This window comes from Arachis ipaensis, chromosome B10 (genome assembly GCF_059453495.1).
Source record: "Arachis ipaensis isolate K30076 ecotype BB chromosome B10, ASM5945349v1, whole genome shotgun sequence".
Classification (NCBI taxonomy): Eukaryota; Viridiplantae; Streptophyta; class Magnoliopsida; order Fabales; family Fabaceae; genus Arachis; species Arachis ipaensis.
Genome location: NC_142435.1, coordinates 123,159,639 through 123,183,979, shown reverse-complemented (window position 1 = coordinate 123,183,979; position 24,341 = coordinate 123,159,639). Strand labels below are relative to the sequence as shown.

The following is a 24,341-nucleotide window of genomic DNA, read 5'->3' as shown; positions in this document are numbered from 1 at the left end:
AGTCACAAAGACTTTTGGGTTGACCTTTTTTTTATTGTGCTAAGATAGTCAGAATCATGGACGTATATCTTAGATGCTGCAAAATTGTTGGTAAAGAGGTCGGCCAATTTCTAAAAGGTAGAGATTAAACATGCAAGTAAAATATAAAGATCATAATAAAGCATACAAAAAGTTAAGGAAAGAATGACAGATAATAAGGTTAGAAGCACTGATCACTAGCATAGTAATACTTTTTTTTTATTGGTGTTTAACATTATTATGATTATTTATATCTAATAGGAACTGTTGAATGTATTTCTTCAACCAAATATATTTGTGAACAGTCAAGAGAGTTTATAAAATTTAAGGTAATTTTTAGTTATAAAATATCTCAATAAATAATTACTTACATTATTGTAAACAAATTAGCATAGTAATACTTTATTTATTTCTTTCACTTAATAACAATTTTATATTAATTTTTTTTTTTGTAGAATCTTAGATACATACTAAAAGAGCTTTTTTGATGCCAAATATACTTGGATTGCTATTGATCTTGAAAAATATTTGATGAAATTATTGAATGGTGTAAAAGAGGAGAAGAATCTGTTATTTATAATTTGTTTTTTGGGATATTTATTTTGAAATTTCATATTGTAATTTTACTATTTTGATTGATTAAAACTTGTGTACAATCTTTTTTCTCTATTTCAATTAGTATGTTTATAATACCATATCACAAATTACAGAACATATATAATTACTTTGAACAATAAATTCATGCACAATAAATTTATTCCTACACCAATTCATACTCAATATCCTATTACAATTTTGAACAGATGTGCTTCTCATCTTTAACATCAGAATTTTCATAGAAGTCAGACAAATAAGTGTTTTTTTTTTTAATAGGAGAGCTCAACACAATAAGTGGAGCAAGAACAACAACAAGCAAATAGAAAAGTTAAAAAAGAAAAAAAATCGCAAAGCGTCTCATGTCTTGGTGGAACTCTTCATAAAAGCGTTCGGTTAAACTGATTGAATCTTCGCTAACTCATTTGCTCTGGCAATGATCTACAAAATTGACAATTATCTACAGAATTTAAAAATTGCAGACTCAGATTCTGTCATACCAAACTCCTGTAGTGGCTACTTTGCATAACAAGAGAATATAATCAAAATTTAATCACTACTAAATATTATTAAGGTCTAAATAATAAAAACAGAGTACTACTTGAATGGCCAACATTACAAACAAGTAAAGTCATCAAATTTCATTATAAATTACATTCTTAAACCTTAAGATGATTGCAGGAACAATAAAACTGTTTAGGCAGGCAGAACTTGCAGCACATGTCTTCCAGAACCTCATTGTTCTCCTCTACTTATTTTAAAGTGACACCAAATACCTAATTCAAAAAACATAATCTTAAAAATAATTTTGTTTAAAAAAAAATACAGTATTTTCAGAAGCAAACACAAATAAGAAAAAAAATCAAAAGAATTGAAAGAAAAATACAGCATTTTCACAATCAAATGAATTTTTTTTTATCTATTGCTGTGTTCCTTTCTCAATATCTAATCGCAATGAAAGAAAAATATTATATATATCACATCATTATCCAAAATTTAGACAACCAAACTATGGCAATTCAAAGAGAAAGAAAAAAATAACTAATTTTTCTCATCTTGTCATCCACATCAGTAATAAGATATTTCATATCCCAAATACTTTAGGTACCTGTCTAATTGCAAAACCAACCACACAAATTTAAACCAATTATTATCAACAAGGATTATTAATTTAGGGATTTAGTGATTGAGATAGAGAAAGAAGAACTTGAAAATGTCTCAAACCTTAAATTCCACTTTAGGTCTCAAAAGCTCTCTCTTCTTGCTCGTCGTGTTGTGTAGCCATACTTCGGGAGATAGAGCTTTCAGATTCTGGCCTCCGATTTCGATGCGAGATTCGTATTCGTCTTCAATAGCTAAGATTCTACTCATAGAGTTGCTAATGCAGGAGAAAGAAGACGAGAAATGAAAGTTCTTCTTCTTGTTGTTACTGTTGGGGAAAAGAATAGGACGAGTAGAGTGTGAAATTAAAGAGAAGAAGAAGGGTTTGAAGAATTTGAGAAGAGAGAGCTTCTTCTTGTTGTTGTTAGTGCACCAGAAGAAAATGGGGCTCGTGGAGAATGAAATCGAAGAGAAGAAGAGTTTGTAAAATTTGAGAAAATAATAGTCATAACTATAATTATAATTAGGATCGTTGATTTTATCAAGGTTTGAAATCAAAGACTGGACAGTGTCAATTTTTTTTCTATCAGAGAAAATTCACTCTCACATTACACTGTTGTTGGAGTAGGAGAGGTTCTTCACTGGTGCTGTCATTGTGGGCGTCTTGGTAAAATTATTGGAGGAAAATTCATTAGCATTGAAGGCAAGGAAGGCCATGAAACATTAAAGAAATTGAAGTTGTGCTTGAAGCACTTAATCAAGCAATTCAAGATGGAGTTCACATAATTTCTATTATTTCTATGAAAAGTTTTAGAAGGCTAATTCAACACTTCATTCGTTAAGTATATTGAGAGTTTTGATGCGTTACAATTACTCAGTAAAATTATTAATAACATGGACTTGATGCTAAGTATGTTATTATCTTAATTGGTGATCTTTAATTTAATCAATCTTACAAATTAAAAAAAAAAAAAAAGAAACAAAATAGGGAGCGTCCACACAAAGGATACCAAAGAAAATACTTGGCATGTTAGGAGTCTCAGTGTTTGTTTAGGCGTCATTATTTTGATAAAAAAAATTTCAATAAAAAATTTATTTTTTATTTTTTAGCGTGTTTAGCAAATTTCTAATAGTAAAAGTAAAAGTATTAGAAAAAAAAATATCTTTTTTGAGAAGCTGTAATTTACATCTTTTTTTTTAAAGATTTTTTTTCTTAAAAAAAAGATATTTTTCATGTAATAAATAAACAAAAAAGTATTTTTATATTGTTATATCCAAATATAATTAATAGATAAAAAGAATTTTTTACATGAGATACTAAACATAAAAATTACTTTTACTTTTTTATGAGATCTTTTAAAAAAAGATAACTCAAAAAAAATCTTTTTCTAAAAACTCACCCAAACAAGTTCTTAAGACACAAGAGACATCTCCAATACGGACAAACTCGCGCGTGTCCACCGTGCACCCCTTCCGTACAGTTTTACAACCACACCCTATTCCTTAATATCACTCGTTCAAATTTCTTACAATATATCTGATTGGTCCTAAGTCATGAAAGACTGAAATGCCACAAAAATACAGTGGCATAGATGAAACTATATATATAAGGTGAATTCTCCTATCTCTTTAATTTTGGTACCGAAATTGTCGAAATTATTTTTTATAATAAATTTTAAATATTAAAAAATTATTTATTTTTATATTTTTTAATTTAAATATTAATTTTTATCTCTTTGTAGTAAGTTAGACAAATATATATAGACACCATAACATACACCTATATATAACCTGGGACTGTTTGTCCGATATAAATAAAATCATTCATCTAATTTTTTGTCCAGCATAGAGACAACTTTGTAAATTACTCACCGGTGGCAGTATTGGTGAAATATATAAAATAAAATTATATTTGTAATTAATTAATTATTTACTTATTTATTTATAACAATATTAAAAATATTTTTAAAATTTTTCATTAAGTATAATTACAAATATGTAAGTATTTCTCAATCCGCTCATCTACTTTTTTTTTTTATTTTAATTTAAAAAAAAAAAAAAAGAGGACGTACTACCCGGCCCCTACCCCCTAGATGGTTTTTTCTTTCTTTTCAATTTGGAGGGTAGTTGAATATGGTTCTCAGATACATATTGGGTTAATGGGCCTAAAACTGAAATCCGAACTGTGATAATCAGTTTAAGATATATGACATAATATAGACCATAAACAAAAAATTATACCAAAAACTGGAAAAGAAAGACAATCGGATATGAGCTATGAGCCATATTTGACATTGTCTTGCACAAATCCTCTTTTCTTTTTATAGAGATAAGTTATCCTTTCAAGGCCCAAAATCCTTTCAAGAAGAAACAGTAAGCCTATACGTCTACGTTCTTATGATTATTACGAGCTAATACTCAAATGGATTCTTTAAATTTCACTCATGAATCACTTTAATCTTTCAAAAAAATTTATAGGCCAATTTGTGGAGTTTTTTATTTAAGTTAAATAAATACATAAATTACGGAAACACATAAAAGAGGAAGGAATTACATAAATGCGTAACATTATAGATTTTGACACCTTGTGTTATGATGGTACAACTGTCACAGCACAGAATTTCAGTCACCGAAATATACTTATTTTTCAATTCACCTTTTAGCATCTGAAATATGTAACGTTATACATTTATGTAATTACTTTATATTTTATATATTTTTATAATTTATATATTTATTTAATCTAAATAAAAAAATTTTAATTTGAGTCATGAGTAAAAAATTATAAGCCAATTTAAATCCATTAAAATAATAACATACCAAAAACATGTCGACAAATCGTATTATGACATATAATACTATCATTTATATCAATATACCGCGTATTACTAACAAATACAATATTATTTTATTTTATATGATTAATGTTAAGATGTTAATATAAATAATTTGAGGAGATCGATAACATTAGAGTATTTAAATTGAGACAATTAAAATTTTAATAATTATTTAAAAATTAAAATAAATTTCAGAGTCAATTTAAATATTAATTCTAAGTTTATAGAGAATATTTTAGACCATTTAAAAACCGAAATTTCCTAAAAAAAAGGGATATATTTTCTTTACTAATTTTCGTAAATCTGTATCTTAATAATTGTTGTGTCGTTATAATCTTAGTTTTTCCAACTAAAAACTTAGTCATGTCTATCAATTTCATCAACATTGACTTTAATCTTAATTTTTTATTGACATGGAGGCTGACATGGTTTAGTTTTATTTCTGTAAAAAATGTAAAAAATGAAAACAGAAGAGAGTATGACTTGGCAGTAACTTTTTTTTTTTTAATAGATAAATTAATATAACAGTATTGTTCAGTTATTTTATTGTTCTGAAAATAATGTGAGCCATAAGGTCTGAGAAAATTACAATGCTATTCCTCCTGTGAAATTGAAGAAAATATTATAATTATACTCATTCAAACTAATTTCATTAGTCATTATAATAGTTTTAAGGCAAATTCTATGGTAATTTTTAATTTGGTATTGGACGAACTTATTTTTTAAAATAAATATTAAATATTTAAAAATTATTTATTTTTATATTACGTTTTAAATTTTTTTTAGCAAATTAACTACTACTTCTTAGACATTATAATAATCATCTCATTTTAAGGGCAATGTACTCAAATAAATAAAAGGAGAGAAAGTTTTACGTGATTGTAATAATTGGAACTTTTTTATCTGTATGTCTTTTTTTTTTTTGTTATTATGTAATCTGTGAAAGTTAACCACGGTTTCCTATTTACATGTAAATCGTGGTAGTCTGCAACGGTTTAATAAGGAGAAGTGTTGAAAGTAAACCGTGGTAGGTCACAACGGTTTAGCAAGCAACGAAATATACCTAAAAAACTCTATAGCCAGCCACGGCTTATGAAGGGTTTTTTAAACTCATAAACTCCTGTAGGCTGCCACCGTTTATGAGAAAAATTATTAATGTTCAACAAATTAAATAGTAATGAGCAGAAGGGTTTTGAAAAAGCTTAAACACCATTTGATGTCAACTGCAATACTATGATTAAACCTTATTAGTGGCTAGAAGGCCATATTATACCTGATGTAATTTGTTATGTATTACTCTCGTACTCCAGTGTATATATATATGTACTTGTAAACCAAATACCAATACACAGTCTACCAATCAAGAATTAAACCCTAGCAGAGAAAGAGTACGTACTCCGTACTCAGAGAGAATGAGAGAAGGAGAGAGCGGGAGAGAGCGTTTGAGGGTGAAACACGGTGAAGAAGATGGCCATGCCATCGAAAGAGATAAGGGGGAGAGTGTGGGAGGGTTTGCATCAGGTGTGAAGGAGGGATCAAGTAAGGGCGACCTTAGTTCCAGGCTGACTTCCAAGATTTCGTTCCGTGACAAGGTTATTGGTTCTACGGTAGCCACAGGGATAAATCGGGCTGAAGCTCTAGATGAGGATTCCATGGCAGTGGTCACTGGAAAACAAGGAGATCCTATGCCTCCAAGAGTTTGCTTCTCCGAAGAGGCTAGGAACATCCTTTCTGAACCATACAAGGAAGCAATTGTGATTAAGGTTCTTGGAAAAAACCTTAGTTACACGGCCATGTTTCACAAATTAAAAGGGGTATGGAGGATCACCGGTGGATATGAAATATTGGATGTGGGTTTTGGGTACTTCCTCGTTAAATTTGATCGCATGGACGATCGAGAGAAGGTTTTACTAGGGGCCATGGATGATCTTCGGTCACTATATTGCGGTCAAGCCATGGACACCGGATTTTAAACCTTGTGAGGACACTTTCGGGGAGACTATGGTTTGGATTCGAATCTCTGGTTTGAGCATATGGTACTATCAGGATAAAGCCATGATGAGAATCGCTTCTGCTGTGGGAAGACCAGTCAAGGTGGATCTGGCTACTAAGTTGGCAGAAAGAGGAAAATTTGCTCGGGCTTGCGTGCAAATTAATCTTGGTTTGCCGGTGGTCCGGAGTGTGATTGTCGATGAGTTTGAATATAAGGTGGAGTATGAATGCTTACACCTTATTTGTGACAAGTGCAATTGTTTCGGGCATCCAGCAACTGACTGCAGAATGACCCCAATAGATTCGGAAAGGGTGGATCGAAAGGAAACATCAGTGACCGAGACGGCAGCCCAGGTGGTGCAGCCACAAGAAGCTTTAAAAGAGAAAATTTTTGAATTTGGATGCAATCCCAAAGAGTCAGTGATAGTTGCAGAAATTGGGGAGGAATTAGATGATACGTTGCATGGGAAGGAAGTGGGGTCCCAACATTTGGAAAATGAGGCTGGCTGGACCAAAGTCAGCGGTAAAAGGAGAGGAAAATTGAGTCAATCAAACAAAGCCCAACAAACATCTAAAGATAAAATGCCGGTGCGCTCAAATCAGAAATTGGACCAGAACCGTGACTTTGGGCTACGTATGAGAGGAGCCGAATCAGGGGTGAAGACCGGGTCGGTTAGCGGATCTAAGGCACGCATGGCATCTTCCAAACAGCAAGGGGTGAAGGGCAAATCTGTCTCCGTTGCGGTGCCGACTTTCACTGCCATTATCAAAAACGGACACAAGAGGTTGCGCGCTTCTTCTTTGCAGAATTCGCCGTCAACTCCAGACTGCCTTGGCGACACCAGCAAGCAGCAAATCGGCAAATTAGAAGGGTTGTCAGTGGAGGGACACAGACAAACTGGGCAACAACCGGACAAGGACAAGCAAGGCTTAGGGGGATATGATGGTGGATCTTCATCATCTCGTTAGGGACTTCAGCTGAGGTTGGTCCTTTTTACAATACAAATTATTTTATGGATTATTTAGATTTAAGCTTTCTATTTTGGAATATTAGAGGTGCCTCTAATAAATTGGCCCGGGTTCATAGTAAGGAGTTAGCGAATAAATTTCATCCTACTTTTTTCATTCTGTTTGAAACCCATATTGCTTTCGAGAGGATGAAATCTTTTTGGAATAATCTAGGTTACCAGGGTGTTGGTATTGTTGAGGCTAATGGTCATAGTGGGGGTATCTGGGTTCTATGTTCTAATTCAAATATTTCTGTGAGAGTATTGGATGTAGTTGATCAATGTATCAGTTTTGAAATCACTATGGGCAATACATCTAGTTACTGCAGTGCGGTGTATGCTAATCCGCATATACATCGGCGTAAAGAACTGTGGGGGTGACTTGACAAGGATTGCTAATATGATCCACGGACCTTGGATTGTGTTAGGGGACTTTAATGATGTTTTGTTGCAGAGTGAAGTTAGAGGGGGGCAATTTAGACTTGCCAGAGCAGAACAATTTGCGGAAACATTGGAGGATTGTGGGCTGTTTGATATGGGGGCTATTGGGAGAAGATTCACTTGGTACAGGAAGGTGAAAGGTGGGGTGCAGGTGGCCAAGAAGCTTGATAGAGCAGTCATCAACCAGGACTGGCGACTAATGTTTCCGGAGGCTTATACTGAGGTGCTGGCGCGCCTTCACTCTGATCATTGCCCATTATTCACTAGGTGCAAGATGGCAAAGAGGGCTACCAAAGGCCATCGTCCGTTCAGATTCCAGGCTGCGTGGATGACTCATCCTCTTTTTAGGAATGTTGTTGATACAGCTTGGAATAGAGGAGCTCCGGATGTAGTCAAATGTTTGTTGGAGGTTCAAAAAGATGCAACGAGCTTCAATAAAAAGGTTTTTGGCAATATTTTTGTTAAGAAAAGGGAGTTGGAGAGGCTTTTGAATGACGTTCAGATTACTCTGGAAAGTCGGGAGGATCAACAGCTTAGGATCAAAGAGCAATTTTTGCATCAGGAACTGAATGCTGTCCTTCTTCAAGAAGAGTTGTTGTGGTATCAAAAATCTAGAGAACAATGGGTGAGATGTGGAGACAGAAATACAAAATTTTTTCATCTGCAGACAGTTATCAGGAGAAAGAGGAACAAAATTCATGGGTTATTTTTGGAGGATGGGTCTTGGGCCACGGAGACTACGACTCTAGAAATGGCGGCAAATTCTTTCTTTCAAAAGCTCTTTTCTACAAGGGAGGATATTGACCTGGACACCATGGGGCCTTTTCCTTGCCCGTCTCTTAGTACTGAGGCTTGTCAAAAGTTAGTGGAATCGGTGACGTCTGAAGAGGTTAAAAGAGCTGTTATGACCATGAGTTCATTTAAAGCCCCAGGGCCAGATGGATTTCAAGCAATTTTCTACAAAGAGTTCTGGGACTCTCTTAGCAACGATGTGTGTAGACTGGTCAAGCGAGCCTTTGAGGGTGAGCCACTGAATGCGGCTATTTTCGATACTCTCATTGTTCTAATTCCTAAAGTGGAAGTTCCCTCTTCCTTACGGGAGTTTCGGCCTATTAGCTTATGTAATGTAATTTATAAAATTGTCACAAAGGTTCTAGTTAACAGGTTCAGACCTTTCCTGTCGGAGATCATTGGTCCTTTGCAAGGAGGGTTCATTTCAGGAAGAGGAACCACAGGGAATATTATCATTGCTCAAGAGATTATGCACTTCATGAGGAACACCAAGTCTCGAAAAGGGACCATGGCATTCAAGATTGATTTGGAAAAAGCTTATGACAGGGTAGACTGGCGTTTTCTGGAAGCTACTTTGGTCCGGTTTGGGTTTCCAAAGGCTACCATTAATCTTATATTGAATTGTGTGACTTCCTCTTCGTTGGCAGTTTTGTGGAATGGGAACAGGCTCCAAAATTTCAATCCGAAGAGAGGGTTGAGGCAAGGAGATCCTATGTCTCCTTATCTATTTGTACTCTGTATGGAAATGCTTGCCTGCTTTATCTCTCATAGAGTTTCCCAAGGTTTGTGGAACCCAGTTGCGGTTTCTAGGAATGGACCACGACTCTCTCATTTGATGTTTGTAGATGATCTTTTGCTTTTCTGTAAGGCATCAAAAACTCAAGTAATAGAGGTCATGCATTGTTTGGACTTGTTTTCTAGAGCGTCAGGTTTAAAGGTAAATCTTCATAAGTCAAAGGCCCAGTGTTCCAAGAGGGTGTCGGAGAGGAGAAAAGAGGTTCTCTCAGGGGTTTCTAACATCCGGTTCTGCAATGATTTGGGTAAATACCTGGGAATTAACATCGGTCATGCCAGAGCTTCCAGGAAGACGGCTCAGGAGATTATTGAAAAAATTTCGAGAAAGCTCTCCAGTTGGAAAGGATGCCTACTGAATAAGGCAGGGAGGCTTTGTCTTGTTAAATCAGTTATGGCCTCTATCCCAGTTTATGAAATGCAAATTTCTCTTCTCCCGAAGTATGCATGTAATAAAATTGATTCCTTGATGAGACAATTCTTGTGGAAAGGCCAAGCGACTGGAAAAGGGCTGCCTCTGGTCAGGTGGGAGGTCGCCATAACTCCTAAAAAGGCAGGAGGATTGGGTATTAGGGATACTTCCTGTGCTAACATGGCGCTTCTGGGAAAGTTGGTATGGGATTGTCTAAATAATAGTGAGAAGTTATGGGTGCAGGTTCTGAAGCATAAATATCTCAGGAATCAATCTGGTATGACCGGAAACAGTAGAAATTCTTCATCGGCTACCTGGAAGAACATTGTTAGTGCCTATGAGCATCTCAAGGAAGGGCTTCATTGGAATATTGAAGATGTCCACAAATCAGTTTGGTATGATGAGTGGACTCCTTTTGGTAAGCTTTGCAACCTTGTTCCTTATGTACATATTTCTGAATCAGATTTCATGGTGGCTGACTTGTGGAAAGGGGTGTCTTGGGAGGTTGATAGTCTTACCACGCCTATTCCGCATGAGATTAAGCAGTTTATTTGTGGTCTGAGATATCCTAGTTTGACTGAGTCGGAGCCACAGTAGGAGTGGTGGCCTGCAGCAACAAAAAAGTATAGTGCAAGGGAGGGTTACAGATGGTTATTAAAGAAAACATTAAATTGGAATGCCAACAGTAATTGGAACTGGTTGTGGAACACAAACATTCCAGAGAAGTTCAAATTTACTATGTGGCTTAGCTTACATGATGCTCTACCAACTGAGACATTTCGATTCAAGCGGCATTTAGCTTCTTCAGATATGTGTAAGAGATGTAACAAGGCGCAGGAGACTATGGAGCATTGCCTTAGAGACTGTGAACGATCAAAGGCAATTTGGTATATGTTGGATCCTAGTATCCTGGACTCGACGGCTGGTACTGCTCTTGAAGAGTGGTTTCGGAAGGCCTTGGCTAACAATGAGGCGTCCTTTGGTGCAGGGCTTTGGTGGGTATGGAGACATAGGTGCAATGACATATTCAACACTGACAACCCTTGGACAGACCATAAGGTTGTTGCCTTGGCCAGAATTATCGCCAAGGACTTACAGGTTTACAGGAATCGAAGCAATGCCTTTAGGTCTCTCCGAAATTGCATGTGTTGGGAACCACCGGTAGGCAATAGTTTTAAAGTTAATTGTGATGCAAGCTTGTATATGGATTCAAATTTAGCGGGATTTGGGTGTATTATTAGAGATTCTAAGGGAGATTGGATCTCGGGCTGCTCTGGAAACATTCCCCCTTGGTCTATAATCAGATGTGAATTATTTGCTGCTTGGAGGGGGCTGGTTTTAGCTTGGGATTGCGGTTTGAGGGATATTATATGTGAAACAGATTGCCTTGACATTCTGCCCATCATGCATGAGCTTACAAGTGGGTATCCATCTGAAGTAACAGATTTGGTTCACAAGATTCAGGAGCTTTTATCTCGTCCTTGGCTTGTTCACGTTGAATGGGTGTCCCGAGAAGCAAATAGAGCTGCGGATTGGATAGCTAAATATGGTGCCAAGAGTAACTCTAATCATGTTATTTGGTCTGAGCCTGGTGTTGATCTCCAACGAATCATCCGCTCGGATTTAGAATAGTTTTTGCTTTGTTTCTTTCCTTGTTTAGTCACCAAAAAAAAAAATACCAATACACATTACAATTCTTTCACTTTTGTATTGTAATATGGTATCAGATCAGAAATTTCACGCTTTTTCCCTTTTTTCCTCTTTGGTAACCCTTTCCGAGAAAATTTCCTAATTTTCTTGCCACGATCCTCTCTCGTACTCATCATGAACATCATAACCACTTAGATTTCTCCTTTTCCTCAATCGATTCTTTCGATTCTTTCTATTCTTTGATTTCTTCTTGACTAATTTCTGAGCAATGATGTCGACCCTTTCAAATGAAGGTCCGTCACAGGCCGCTCCTCCGGCTTCGATGCTACATTCGTCAGTTCCTGAAGCTTATACACTTCATTCAAGTGATCATCCAGGGCTCATACTGGTGTCTCAACCACTTCAAGAAGATAACTATGCTTCTTGGTGTCGATCGATGCGTCTCGCACTCAGTGGAAAGCGCAAAATCGGGTTCATTGATGGCTCCCTCCCAAAACCAGACCCTGCTCTTGATCCAGTGCTTGCAGAAACATGGCAATGCACCAATGATATAGTCACTAGGTTGCTAAATTCGATTTCAAAAGATATCGCAGCAAGCGTGATTTACGCTGGCTCAGCTGCACTTTTATGGCAAGATCTGGAAGCTAGGTTCTCCCAAAGCAACGCGCCTCGAATTTTTGAGTTAAAGAAATCACTGATGACACTAACTCAAGGATCTCTCACTGTTTCACAGTACTTCACAAAACTGAAAATTCTTTGGGAAGAACTCAACACCTTTAAGCCTCTTGTTGCTTGTTCTTGCAGTGGAGTGAAGGTCATCCAAGCATATCTAGATCAAGAGTACGTCATGCTATTCCTCATGGGATTGAATGAAAATTTGGCAAATGTGAGGAGCTAAATTCTGCTCTCAGATCCCCTACCTCCAATTGAAAAAGTTTTCTCGTTAGTGTTGCAAGAGGAGAAACAGAAAGCACTCACTTCATCTCAACCACCTCAACACATGGCTTTTGCCGTGAAGCAAGCTCCAAGACTCATGGCAACTTCTGGATCTAAGATGAAAGGCAAGAAAGACCGTCCTCAATGTGCATACTGTGGCTATCTCGGCCACACAGTAGAAAAGTGCTACAAACTGCATGGCTATCCACCGGGCTACTCACAGAGCAGAAATACTCGCCAAGTCACTCAGGTGAATCATGTCGACAAGCTCAAACCAAGTCAAGAAAATCAAGATTCTCAGACAAGCAACAGATTCTCACTTACAGCATCACAATACAATCAGTTAATGGCGTTGCTTCAGACTCAGCAAGCAATGCAAGCCATAGAACCTGAAATCTATGCATGTGAAATATTTTCTTCATGTTACATGAATCAAAAGGCAATGTCCAGCTCCTGGATCATTGATTCAGGGGTAACCACACACATAACCAACTCCTTCTCTGCTCTTATCAACCCACAACCATTACGTAATCATTTTGTAGCCCTACCAGATCAAACTAGAATTAAGGCCTTAACCACTGGCAGTGTCATTCTTAACCCCATCAAACTCTCTACAATGTCATTTTTATTCCTTCTTTTCGAGTGAATTTAATTTCTGTAAGTTCTTTACTAAAATTGTCTTGTTGCATGGTTACCTTCTCTGACCTCTCTTTTATTTACAGGACAAGATCTCCAAGAAGGTGATTGGCAAAGGTGATGAGTTAGATGATTTGTTTGTGCTGCAATCACCTTCCATAGCACCTTCCACACATATTACTGGTTCTTGTCATCAAGCGTCCTTTGTTAGTAGTGATATTTGGCATGCTCGTATGGGTCACACATCTGAAAAGATTTTGAATAAATTGAGTCCTATTTTGTCATTAAAATCCATCAAACATAATCATTTAAATTATCCTGTATGTCCATTAGCAAAACTTAAGCGTCTTTCTTTCCAGTCACAAAATAATTTCTGTAATAATGCCTTTGAATTGATTCACTGTGACATTTGGGGCCCTTATGGTACTTTCACATACAATAATATGAGATATTTTTTCATAATTGTAGATGATAATTCAAGATTTATTTGGACTTATCTTTTGAAACAAAAATTCGATGCTACTAACATTCTTATGAATTTTGTTAACATGGTGGAAACTTAATTTAGTGTTAAAGTAAAACAGATTCGATCTGACAATGCCAAGGAGTTATTACTCACTGATTTTCTGTAATTGAAGGGCATAATTCACCAATTTTCATGTGTAGAGAGACCCAAGCAGAATTCAGTTGTATAAAGAAAGCATCAACACTTACTTAATGTTGCAAGAGCCCTCTTTTTTCAGTCCAAGGTGCCCATCAAATTCTAGGGAGAATGTATTCTGACTGCTACCTTCTTGGTGAATAGGTTGCCTAGTCCAGCCCTGCAGCACATTTCACCATATGAGAAATTATTCCTCAAGCAACCAGATTATTATGCACTGCGGGTTTTCGGATGTCTGGTTCATGCATCCACGTTAATATCTCAGAGGAACAAATTCTCTCTAAGGGTTGTAAAAGCAGTTTTTGTTGGATATCCTTCAGGGTATAAAGGATACAAGTTATATGATTTAGAGGCAAAGAAGTTCTTCATATCCAGAGACGTCACATTCAATGAAAGTGTATTTCTCTTTAATGAGTTACCAGCTAATCAGTCTCCTTTTGTGGATAATTTCCCAGATGTGGTGATGCCTACAGTGCTCCAAGACATTTCTCTTCATGGCTCAGCACCAGTTCAGCAATCATTGACCAATTCTTTCAACCCTCATCAGCCAACAATACCTTTAACACCTGATCACAATCATGATGTTATCCCTGAACCTCAACCATCTCAACCTATCCTTAGAAGATCTACTAGACTAACTAACCCTCCACAATACCTTCATGATTACCAATGCCATAATGTTGCCACCATAACCAATTTCAAATATTTAACCAAACCATACATGAACTTTGTAGCCAATGTGAACACTATACCTGAACCTGCTTTCTACCACCAAGCTATGAAATACCCAGAGTGGCGACAAGCCATGAATGAAGAGCTTCGAGTAATGGAAGAAACTAACACATGGACCTTGGTGCCTCTTCCACAAGGAAAACACACCATAGGCTGCAGATGGGTATACAAGGTAAAGTGTAAGGCTGATGGATCAGTAGAGAGATACAAGGCGAAGTTGGTCGCAAAGGGATATACGCAAAAAGCTGGGATAGATTACAAAGATACCTTTTCTCCAATGGCCAAATTAACTACTGTTCGGGTTCTTCTATCACTAGCAGCCATCAATAACTGGTTTTTGTTACAAATGGACGTGAATAATGCGTTCCTTAATGGTGACCTCTTTGAGAAAGTCTATATGGATTTGCCTCTTGGATACAAGACCAAGGAGTCGAATCTTGTGTGCAAATTGAATAAGTCCATCTATGGCCTAAAGCAAGCATCCAGACAATGGTTCTTTAAATTCTCCTCAGCATTATTGAGCCACAATTTCAAACAATCCAAGAGAGACTACTCCCTTTTCACCTTTGGCACAGGTGACAGCATAGTCTACTTACTTGTATACGTGGACGACATCATCTTGGCAAGCTCCTCCAAGAAAATGATGTGCAAGATACAACACTTGTTAGAATCTATGTTTAAACTCAAGGTTTTAGGTGATTTAAAATACTTTCTGGGGCTGAAACTTGCAAGATCATCCGAAGGCATTGTCCTTAGCCAAAGAAAGTACACCTTGAGCATATTGGAAGACACCAACTTTCTTGATGCTAAGCCGAGTTCCTTACCTATGGAGACAAATCTGAGGATGAGTGCCTTTGATGGGGACCCATTGCACGATCCTTCCACTTATAGGCGTATAATTGGGAGGCTAATGTACCTTATAATATCACGCCCTGACATCACATATGCTGTCTCCACATTGAGTCAATTTGTATCCAAACTAACCACCATTCATCTTACTGCTCTCCACCACTTACTGAGGTACTTAAAAGGGAGTGTGGGACAAGGCCTTCTCTTCTCTGCCAAGTCAGAACTGCGACTTATGGCATACGCTGATGCTGATTGGGCAGGTTGCTCGGACACTAGAAGAAGTGTCACTGGTTACTGCGTTTTCATTGGTGATTTCCTTATCTCTTGGAGATCAAAGAAGCAACACACTGTCTCAAGGTCTTCCGCTGAATCTGAATACTGGGCTATGACAACAGTGGCAGCTGAATTAACCTGGTTGAAAGGTCTTCTCTCTGACTTCAAGTTGACATCCCATCTTCTATGCTCTTTTGTTACTCACAATCAGCCATCCACATTGCAACGAATCCCACATTTCATGAGAAAACAAAGCATATCGAGATCGATTGCCACTTTGTTCGAGAGCGAGTGATGGCAGGATGTCTGAATCTCATTCACGTTCGGACACAATACCAACTAGCTGATGTGTTTACTAAGCCTGTAACTCTAGCTCAGTTAAATAATTTCATTTCCCAAGTTTGGCATGATAAACATTTATCTGCCAACTTGAGGGGAATATTATACCTGATGTAATTTGTTATGTATTACTGTCGTACTCCAGTATATATATATATATATATATATATATATATATATGTGTGTGTGTGTACCTGTAAACTAAGTACCAATACACAATACAATTCTTTCACTTTTGTATTGTAATAGGCCAGCAACTTTGTTAAATTCTGGCCAGCATGTAACCAGCAAAGAAAAGTGAATCATTGTATGAAATCTCACATCAATCTCACACCATTAAAACTATCATTGATGATTATTTGATGGCTACAAATCACAAAAGTTGTTGGCCCCTAACATTCCTCATAATTTAAAGCTATTTTAACTAGCATACAAAAATTAAATTGACTTCAATTAAGAGTAATAATAAATATAGCTGTTAGAAAAATCCTAACAATATATTTTAAGAAACAAAGTTTCATTAATAAAACTAAATAGTTAAATTTACAATATTTAGTTAGTAAGGAAGAACCAATGTTTAATTAAATAACATTTTACAATTATTTTGACTGTTAAATTATTTTTTAAACTTATTTTTTAAGAATTTAGAATTTAGTATTTTTATTTATTTCTTACCTATGTTTTAGTACATTCGAGTATGACGAATCAAGCATGGATCTGAATTTTATTGAAGAATTTGATATTTAACCAATGAATTTGATATTTAACAGCTATATTTATTATTACTCTTAATTGAAGTCAATTTAATTTTTGTATGCTGGTCAAAATAGCTTTAAATTATAGCGCTACTAATAAGGTTTATTCAATCTAATAGTTACAGTTAAATCATAACATTGCAGTTGACATCAAATGGTGTTCAAGTTTTTTCAAAATTCTTCTGCTCATCACTATTTAATTTGTTGAACATTAATAATTTTTTTCATAAACTGTGGCTGGCTATAAAGTTTTTTGGATATATTTCGTTGCTTGCTAAACCGTTGTGACCTACCACGATTTACGTTCAACACTTCTCCTTGTTAAACCGTTGCAGGCTGCCACAGTTTACATGTAAATAGAAAACCGTGGTTAGCTTCCACGGATTACATAATAACAAAAAAAGACACGCAGATAAGAAAGTTTCAATTATTGCACTAACGTAAAACTTTCTCTCCTTTTATTTATTTGAGTACATTACCCTAATTTTAAATATAATAATACTTTCACTAAACAATGGTTATTTTGAACCATGAATTTATCACTTAGAAAAAAATTTACATTTAATATTTCAAAAATAATATATTGAGTATTGACTACTCAATATTACCACTAAATCTCTGTTATTCATGTTTTAAAAAACTCGTAAGACGAGTAGCTTTTGGTTTGACTATGAACTCAAAATAAAAAAGGACATAAAATCTTTCATAAGTCTTGTTTTCTGTGGATTCAAATTTATTACCAATCTATCAGATTATTTTTTTAAAGTATTTTTAAGGATGTGTTCTTAAATTGCGAGAGAAAAGGTTTTGGAGGGGGAAATAAAAAGAAAAGAAAAAGGGTTTAAGATTTTTAAATATTTTTTTATTCACAAGTTTAAAATAAATAAGGAAAAATGATTTAAAAGGTTTAGGTCCATTTGAAAAGTTTTAAAAGTAATTTTTTTTAAATTTTTGACTTATAAAATGTAATAGTATTAATGGGACGCGATTCTATATTTCTTAAAATTTTAGAGTACTAAAACTCCTGTTAAAAAGTTAGAAAAAAGTTAGCATTTATGATTATTTTATATTTTTTTATTTAAAATTTGTTTGGGCTAGGATTAATATTTTACATTGGATCCGATAGACTTATAGGTCAGTTTGGGCTTATTACACTTTTTTATTAATATTACTCATATTAGATTATTATAACATTTAAAAAAATTATTATAACATTATAATTAAAAAAAATAAAATGTTTAAAAAATTAAAAAATCAAAACATATTTTTAGTATTAATTTTAAAAGACTAAAAAAAATACTCTTTAATATTAAAATTATTTAATTTAAATTTTATTTAATTAAAAAGACAAAAATATTTTTTTAGTATTAATATTATTTAAATGTATTAAAATAAAAAGACCAAAATATCATTTATTTTGTGTAATCATATTAAAAGGGAAAAAAATTCTATGCCATTAATTACTTAAAAATATTTATGAATTTAACTTTAATTTTAAAAATTTAAATTTATATGTATACTATATAACGTAAAATAAATACTTCGTATAAGAGAATAAATTTAATTATTGTTCTTCTTTCTAATTTTAAAAATTAATTACATTAATTATTTTGTATCTTAATTTTAATTATTTATACTTAGTTCATTCCATTATACTCAAAATTCATTTTTATTATACTATACATACTAAAGCACACTTATATTGTGATTTTTTTCTATGTTTTGTATCTTCTTATTTAAACACTAATTCATAAAAATAAACATAAATATATAATTGAACAACTATATACTGTAAAAATTTGATATTATTGAAGGATAAAATTAAAATTTATTTTTATGTATTATATTTGTCTCCAACGTTTTCGTTCTATTTACGTCCCTAACGTTTCAAAATCGTTTCAATTTTGTCTCGTCGTCAATTCTGTTAACAGATTTTTAAGCGCTGGACAACATTGAGCCAATTTTAAAATATTAGGCACTTAAATATGATAATTTAAACGTTAGGGACAACTTTGAGACTTATCCCAAACGTTAGACAACAAAAACAATACTTTATTCTTTAAATAATTAAAGTTGTTTTATTAAGTTAAAAAATAAAATTTTGAATTTGAATTTTTTTTTCTTGGGTAACTAAAACACGAAAATTTGAATTTGAATTTAATTAATAGAACCAAATATATTATTTAGTATTAAGTTTAAATATTAAGATGTTCTTTTAGGATTAGATTACTAAATGAGTTAAAAAGTAAAATTTTAAATTTTAATTTAAAACACTAAAATAGAAACAAAAATAGAAGATCAGAACAATTAAAATAGGGACAAAAATTGAAGATAGTTTAGAAACAATGAAACATATCTAGAATAGAAGAATAGAAAAATAGAAATAGGGGATAAAAATTCTAAAATACCCTAAAAACATTCTATTTGAAACAAAAATTTGAAGAATAGGATTAAGAATTTATTCAGAATAAAAGAATAGATCCAACCAAAAGAGTAACCATGGTGAAGAGAAGACAGCTATGACGCGGGTACGGTTGCGGCCTACGGGACACTAAGCCAGTGAGGCGAAGTGGCTCCGAGACGGTGACGCGACGATAGAAATGATGAAGGAGATGTAACGTTGAACGAGACATCGGTGATGGTGGTGAACGGCGGTGATGAATTTGGTTAGAAGTGAGATTGGAGAAAGAGAGTTATGAGGTAAAATAAAGATAAAGGATTTTTTAATTTAAAGCAGAAGAGGTAAAATAAATATAAAAAAAATAATAAAAATTTTAACCGCAAAAAACTAATTTAAAAATAAAAATATATAGAGTATTGATTCATTAAATAATTAAAAATTTTATTGATCGTTGATTCACCAAACTATTAAGGAGTATTATAAACGTAATCGTATTAAAAATAATATGAGTATATTAATTTTTTAATTTATAATTAACGATTTTAAACAATTATTTTTTTTAAATTGAATAAATATAATTAATCATATAAATATAATAATACGAATATGTTTATTTTTATTAAATTAAATTAAGTTATTAATTAATTATATTTATTTAAATTTAAATTTAAAAATTTTATAATTTAAAATTTTAAATTATGTGAATAAAATTAGATTAAATAAAAATAAAAATATACCAGTACGATCTAGATTGTACTGTAATGAGTTTATAAAATTCTAAAATAAAATAAATCTTAAAAGATAAAAAAAATTGTTATGGAAAACAATAATTTTTTTTATTTTATTTCAGTAAAAAAAATTAACACTAATAAAACATTAATTTAAAAAAAAGTTGCTTAATAAGTAAAGATGGGAGATTAATATTTTATGATTATTTTATGGTTTTTATTTAAAAGTATAATTTTAAGTTAGTGTTAATTTTTTAAATATTAAATTTTTAAAAAAATAAAATTTTTTGGCATTAATTGTTTAATGATGTTATTAATATATAATAAAAACTCTATTAATAAAATGCCTGTTAGAATATTGTACCAACACACATTACAATATTAATAATGTAAAAGAGTTTTAAAACTCTAAACATTAGGGAAGTATTGTAACATCAACCAGTACTAATGTATGGTTCAATTTTCAAAATCAAATTGTAACTTTCTAAAAAGTTATTTAGGAATTTATAAGGAAGTTAAAAAAATAACTTCTCTCATAATACTATTACTTTTTTTTTTATCATATTTCTATAAAATAAGCACTTTTAGAATTAAAAATCTAAATACAAAATAACTTATTTACAAACTACTTTTAATATAATTATTTATTGTTTAAGCTATTTTTTCAAGAGTAACTTAATTGAACTGTTTATTCAAATTGGGTCTTATATTTTCACAATTTATTCTTTAATTTGTATAATGACATATTGGATTTAATATTTTTATAACATCAACAATTAAAGATAAAATAGTAAATTTAATAAAAATCAAATGAAAACATCCCAATTTTAAAAGAACTTTAAAATGGGGTTTTGGAGGAATTTAAAAGACTAACAAAAATTCTCACCATTTATGAATAATAAAACTGTGAACATAGTTAACTCTTCAAAATATTTTTCTTCTCTCCAACCTCTTCAAAACCAAACTCAAAACACATCCTAAAGAAATGAATAATCTTCTTAGAATGAAGACAAAGTTGATGTGTCTCTTGTTGAGGGAATCTTTTTTTAATCTTTTTCTTTTTATATTGATGACAAAAAATTTTAACATAGAATACAACATCCTATATATTTAAATTTTCGCACTGCTAAAGACAAGTAGCATGCTTAATGATGAAAGAATCTAAAACACAATATAATCAATCAAAATACTAATTAAGTCACTTGGACCATAAAAAGATGCAATTATGTTAAGGTAATATAATTGATAAAAAAAATAGTTTATATGATTAAAGAAGGTACCGGATTTTTCGTAGATAATATTTTATATTATTCGTATGTTATCTAATTATTGACATTATTTAAATGAATTAATATTCAAGGTAGTTTTTTAATTTGTAGTCGAGTCTTAATATTGTTCTTAAATTTAAAATTATTCTAAATTTGTCCTTCAATTTAACAATCATTATGTCTGAGATATTTTTTAGTGATAAAATAATGATGTGGTTAGACAAAAACTACGTTGAAATGAAAGCTACACTGGACTGATAAAATATCGCTGTTTTATTTTTGGCACCCAAGGGCTGGTAAGATTTTGCGCGTTGTATCGAATTAAACCACATGCTCCACCACTTGTGCAGGCCCCCGCTGATAGATTCCGCCCAGTGCCCTCCCCCCGCCGCCTTCCGACCCGAAAGGAGTTGACCTCAGATTGACAAATGTTCCTCTCATCCTCAGTCCGATTTTATACTTAGGCATATACTAACCTTAATTAGATAGATCGTTTACCTAGGTACAGAATGAGACCCGCTAGTGAGGTTCATATGGGTAATAGAAAGACCTGCGCCCAAATAGAACATAAACGACGTCTTTTAGAGTATTTTGAAAGGTTTTGACTCCAACATATTAAAACCCCTCAAAATACCTTAAACAAATGTCGTTTATGTTCTATTTGGATACCAAAAATGAAACGATAATATTTTATCAGTCTAGCGTGGCTTCTAAGTTGGCCTTCGTCCAATCACGTCATCATTTCGTCACCAAAAAATATTTCAAGGACGACCGTTGTTAAGTTGAGAAATAAATTTAAGACAATTTTAAATTCATAGACGACATTGAAATCCGATTACAAGTTCAAAAACCACTTTAAATATTAACTCCATTTAAATAGATACATTGACATTCAACACTACTTTTCTTTTCAACAATGTATTAACACTAAAAATAAATTATATTGTCACATCTCTTTGATAATATCATTTATTTTTTTTACAAATTAATACAAACATATAATATAAAAAATTAATGTTATTTTCGATCTTTAACTATTTGTATAAAGACAAAATACTTTTTAATAATTTAAAAATCTATAATCGATTATAATTTGTCTAAATAATCCATGTAAACGGTTACATTACAATAAATTGGGATTGTTTAGACCGATAATATAAATCGTTTAAATAAATTATTTAAATAGTTGGGTCTGATTAAAAATTTTTAAATTTTTAAAAAATATTTTATTTTTTGAATAAATAACCAAAAATAAAAAATGACATTTTTTTGAAAAAAAAAATTATGTGTAGAGTGATATTATACTCAAAACGAAGATCCACTCAGGGAAGCTTGACTCTATGAGTATGAGACATACGGTTAACAGACAAAACAAAAACAAAATCAAAATCAAAATCAGTATACGTGAGAAAGAAGAAAAGAAGTAATAATAATGGTATATCATGCCTAACTAGTATATTAGCATTTAGCATGTAGTTCCAAAAGCAATTGCTAGTTGAAAAAGAGAAACACGGAATCGTCTTAATTAATCAGAGTAATTTTTCACATATATCATTAAACTCTCTTGTAATATAATTAAGTCATACTCGTCTAAGTCATCTCATTCAAAATATATTTACTACTCTTTATTTCTTAGGTTTTATTATCTTTTTTTATCTGTGTTAAAATATCAGATCAGATGATAAAATCTGTTTAACCAAGAAATTTTAATTCAATGATTGCATCTTGATTATTGAAGGGAGTTTGTGTATATCTTGATTATTGAATGAAAATGAAGAACCGAAAAGAGCAATAATAGAGAGAGAGTGGGAAATAAGAGTTTGTTACGTGTGGTATACTGGAAATTTTTTTCTAACGTTATGGTTCCAAGTGTAAGAAGGGGATTATGTTAATTAGTCTTGTGGGGTCTGCTTATTGCAATTAGTTTTGTATCAGACTTTAGGCTAAATCTAATTATTCAACCTAGTCTCTCTTCTACTAATTTCTCGTCCCCCCACGGCCCACACAATTCATATTCAATTCGCAGGTTATTCATAAACTATAATTAATAAATTAATAATGATAGTAAATTACTGATAATTAATGGGTTGGTTGGCGCTCCTCACCAGCTGATTTGAATAGAACAGAAAACCTTAGAAAGAAAGGGTCAAATAGAGAAATGCAAATTTGAATATTCATTGAAGATGCTTAAATTTAGGAAGGAGTTGACGGCAACGACATGCTTGCTGGTACCTACAGCCAGCTAACGAGGTGAATGTGCCCTTAAGAATCTATTTTAGTTTAAGGGGAAATTTTTATTATTATTATTTTAAGTGTTTCTTATTTTTCCATTGGTTGTGTTCTTATTTTCTTTATTACAAGACAAGATACTAACAAAATAAAAACACAAACCATAGTGACAAACACACTCTAATGTGTCACAAAAAAACAAAAATCACACCCTAATGTAAGTAATGTTACCATTTCTTGCTATCTGTCTCGACCCTTCCGCCGGTTTTTCTGGTTTGTGGGCCACTTTTGGTTAATTAGTTACGTCTTAATTAGTTAACACTATTATTTCAGGTTCCTTTGAATTTGATGCTTCGGGGCCTAACCTGCATTCCCCTAACCCTACTCTAAACGGTCACCAAAAAAAAAAAAAAAAAAAAACACCCTACTCTAAACAAATAATATTATTACTTTTAAATTTTGGCATTCTATTCTATACAAAACTAACTGTACAAAACACCCTGTACAACAAGAATAACAATATAACAACTTAAATAAAACTGGATTTAAGTTTTACGTGGCTTTCTTCCATTCATTTTGATCATCCAAAATAGATAAATCATAATGCAGAAAAGGCTAATTAATTTAACTTGGGGTTTCAGCAACGCCATGGATCATTCAACAAATACACAAATTAATAATGTTAAATGATTTAAAATAAAAAGTAATAAGAATTTATCAAAAGAAGTTTTTAAGAAAACCAATTATCTACGAAAATAACCCCCCAATAAAATCCATTCCATAGCAACCCGATAATTAGACTCTTCTTTGTAGGGAACACTACCTCACTAGTCACACATTCAAATATAAAGATGGTTTAACAAATTGTTTCACTCCCATCTTCAAAACACTATAGTGG

At 32.8% G+C, this 24,341-nt stretch overlaps 2 protein-coding genes and 1 pseudogene across 2 annotated transcripts; all 3 read left to right on the top strand.

Annotated features, from left to right (window-relative positions):
• Positions 1-5,962: 5,962 nt before the first annotated feature.
• Positions 5,963-7,511, top strand: LOC148581565 (uncharacterized; annotated as a pseudogene).
• A 188-nt stretch (positions 7,512-7,699) lies between these two features.
• Positions 7,700-9,480, top strand: LOC148581564 (uncharacterized). The gene is made up of 4 exons (XM_088492565.1): positions 7,700-7,769; positions 7,870-8,590; positions 8,834-9,329; positions 9,430-9,480. The coding sequence occupies exons 1-4, from the start codon at positions 7,700-7,702 to the stop codon at positions 9,478-9,480; spliced, it is 1,338 nt and encodes a 445-aa protein (XP_088348691.1).
• A 2,427-nt stretch (positions 9,481-11,907) lies between these two features.
• On the top strand, positions 11,908-12,534 carry LOC107620915 (uncharacterized). Its single transcript, XM_016323004.1, has one exon. It carries the CDS (start codon positions 11,908-11,910, stop codon positions 12,532-12,534), a length of 627 nt encoding a protein of 208 aa, XP_016178490.1.
• Positions 12,535-24,341: the final 11,807 nt, after the last annotated feature.

Excerpts from the sequence above, each read along its gene's own strand:
- LOC148581564 (XM_088492565.1), top strand. The coding sequence starts at position 7,700 with ATGAAATCTTTTTGGAATAATCTAGGTTACCAGGGTGTTGGTATTGTT. Across the intron at positions 7,770-7,869 it reads GGCTAATGGTCATAGTGGGG|TTACTGCAGTGCGGTGTATG; the intron begins GTATCTGGGTTC and ends CAATACATCTAG. Across the intron at positions 8,591-8,833 it reads CTTCAAGAAGAGTTGTTGTG|TACTGAGGCTTGTCAAAAGT; the intron begins GTATCAAAAATC and ends CCCGTCTCTTAG.
- LOC107620915 (XM_016323004.1), top strand. The coding sequence starts at position 11,908 with ATGTCGACCCTTTCAAATGAAGGTCCGTCACAGGCCGCTCCTCCGGCT.